Source organism: Amphimedon queenslandica, unplaced genomic scaffold (genome assembly GCF_000090795.2).
Source record: "Amphimedon queenslandica unplaced genomic scaffold, v1.1 AMPQUscaffold_12893, whole genome shotgun sequence".
NCBI classification, from domain to species: Eukaryota; Metazoa; Porifera; class Demospongiae; order Haplosclerida; family Niphatidae; genus Amphimedon; species Amphimedon queenslandica.
Genome location: NW_003546871.1, coordinates 1 through 2,814, shown reverse-complemented (window position 1 = coordinate 2,814; position 2,814 = coordinate 1). Strand labels below are relative to the sequence as shown.

General features: G+C 33.4%; 1 protein-coding gene across 1 annotated transcript in view; it reads right to left on the bottom strand.

The window, feature by feature from the left end:
• Nucleotides 1–2,231, bottom strand: part of LOC109586356 (TNF receptor-associated factor 3-like) — a 6,812-nt gene extending 4,581 nt beyond the window's left edge. The window contains exon 1 of the mRNA XM_020002532.1: nt 1,927–2,231. Within this exon, the coding sequence (XP_019858091.1) occupies nt 1,927–2,226 (300 nt within the window). The 5' untranslated portion in view covers nt 2,227–2,231. The remainder of the gene's footprint in view (nt 1–1,926) is intronic.
• Between the last annotated feature and the right edge of the window lie 583 nt (nt 2,232–2,814).

Sequence of the window (2,814 nt, the reverse complement as noted above, 5' to 3'; positions counted from 1 at the left end):
AGCAGCTCACCAGATGAGGATCTGTCAAGATATTAAGACAAACTGGACACTCTATCTCCACATGCTCGGGCAATTCTTTAGCAAATGAAAGCTCTTCTCTACTGAACTGAGCCATGATATCCAATAATAAGTAGGTGGAACTTTACCTTAGCTTTTTAACAACCTAAAGGTGAACCCTATCTACTGATATCCAAGCTTCATGTGACTGTTTTGACACACAGTCAATAATTTGTGTAGTGCTATGTACATGAATTCCATAAATAATTACTCTACCAATTATACTCCCACCTATACTACACTCCCAAACAAGCATTCACATTATTGAGGTAAGCCATGAGTAGTATTTAATTGAATATAAACCAGTTGTATTTTGGAACAACAGTGGCATGTTCAGTTAGAGAAGCTTGGTTCCCCGAAGAGGAAATTTGCTTCAAAATCACCCCAAATTTTAATTGCATTTTCTAATACATATTGATTGATGTCCTTATGCTGTGTAGAAAGTTTGAGCTGACAGTTCTGACAAATATTTTTTTACTTATGACATATTTTCAAATTTGCCAGTTTTTGAAAAAAAGTAAATGCTATAGTATCATGGTTACTGTAGATAATGCTGCAGAGGAGCTCATTGTGTAAAGGGTATAGAATGAGTTGTTTGATCTGTTGTATGAAGTAAAGGTGATATTATCCATAATCTACCATGCAAGTGACTGATCGGGACAATATACTTGTAACTTCATGTAACTGTTTTAAGTGTTCTGACAAGCATTATCAAAATATTGAGTATTATGTGTTTTAGGTCACAAGATGTTGTATAGGTATGGGCTTTTAATATCAAATACTATTATTTTTATGCATTTTAATTGTGTGTAATTATGACAATAACAAATTCAACAAACAAATATCATAGGATAAGTAACTCAAATTGGTATAATCAACATTATTATTATTATACTTGCATGGATAAATTTATTGGTGTTAATTCACTAACACGCTCACTGTTGTACACTATCATTACTTTGTATAGATTTTAACACTATAACCAATAGAAGTGAAATAAGCTCCTAATTTTATTGGAATGACTCTGTTTGGTATACCATCCTCAAAATCAAAGATATAGTCAAGAGAATATTCTGATGATTGTTCATAAGTAGCTTCAGTGTCTTCAATCAATGATATTGTATCATATAAGAAATCTGCAAATATTTTAGGAAGTTTCGGTTGAAATTTATCGAATTGTCCTTCATGAAATGCCAGTATAATGTAGTAATCAGCACATGAAAACTCATCAGCACTCCCTGTCATTAGTCTAGCTTACATGTGCCGACCACACGCACCAGTATAAAAATGAACTGCTTTACCTCCTTCAGTAATATTAATTGGTAGTAATGGATGGGAATCATCAGCTATGGCATTGTGAATGTTGACAATTTCAGACTTTAACTTTTGATTTTCTTGTTTCATTTCTTGATATTCTTCTTTTATTTGTTCATTTTCTTTCTTCAATTGTCCACAAGCTACAGCTAATAGTGTCATGTGTTTAGTATCAGCAGTGTGTACATGTACATCTTTACGTAATGGCTTATCATTACAACCAGCCCAACTAAACACACAATCTACTGGCTCTAATGGACACTGATCACTAATGTGAGCAGTGAGAACATGACGTGGCATAGTGTTCAATGAACAGTTATTGGGACAAGTAACTGGATACTACCTGCATTCCTCATAATGATACTTTGTAATAAAGAGGAAAGTACCTTCTTCCCCACAGTATTGGCACTGAAATGGACATTGATCACATTCTCTATCTTCATGATCTTTGAGATATCTGTGTTGCTTTTCCTCTTGGCATTTTCTATTTTGACACTTTACTTCTTCATATTGACATTTTCCTCTTCTCTTCCTTTTTTTAAGATTAGTAAACATATTCTTCAATTCTCCTTTCCATTGACATCCTTTCTCCTTATTACTGCAGTAGACCTCCAATCCATTGATAATACATGAACACTTCTTATCAATAAATGATTGATATTCCTCCTCTTGACACAAAGGACAAGATCCATTACTAGCTTTTACTCTCTCAATACAAGACCCACAGAAATTATGTCCACAGCAGCTCACAATATGAGGATCTGTCAAGATATTAAAACAAATTGGACACTCTATCTCCACATGCTCTGGCAATTCTTTAAGAAAAGAAACCTCATCTTCACTGAACTGAGCCATGATGACAGCCTGATCCGCCACGCCCTGAAAGATAACAAACCATAGCATTTGCTATTTTTGAGGAAATGTGCAAGCATAGAAGTAACCTGAGTAAGTTTTTCAAATTTTAATTAATTTTTTGAAGCTGAACTAACTATGTAGACTGGGTAGTTCCAGTCTTGGCACAGGAAGAACTTTTGAACTGAGATTGATTTACCGGTAATTAATAAATAATAGTAAATAAATTTGACGTAGTTATTAATGCTATCTTTACTTTGCATAAACAGTTACAAGAGTCCCAAACTTATAAAATATATCTATTGGTCCTAATTTTATTTTAATAACACCTGCAGGGATGTGATATTCACAACTTTTGATGCTGTGAAGAGTATTATATTGCAGTTGTTCATAAGTAGCTTCAGTGTCTTCTATTATTGGTATATCTTCATCTTTAAACTTTGCAAATATTTTAGGAAGTTTTGGTTTAAATTTGTCAAAATTTCCTTCATGAAATACAAGCAGTATGTAGCAATCTGAAACATATTCTGTCAAATTTTCTGCCACTATTCTAGCTGACATGTTCCAACCACATACACTCGTATAAAAGTG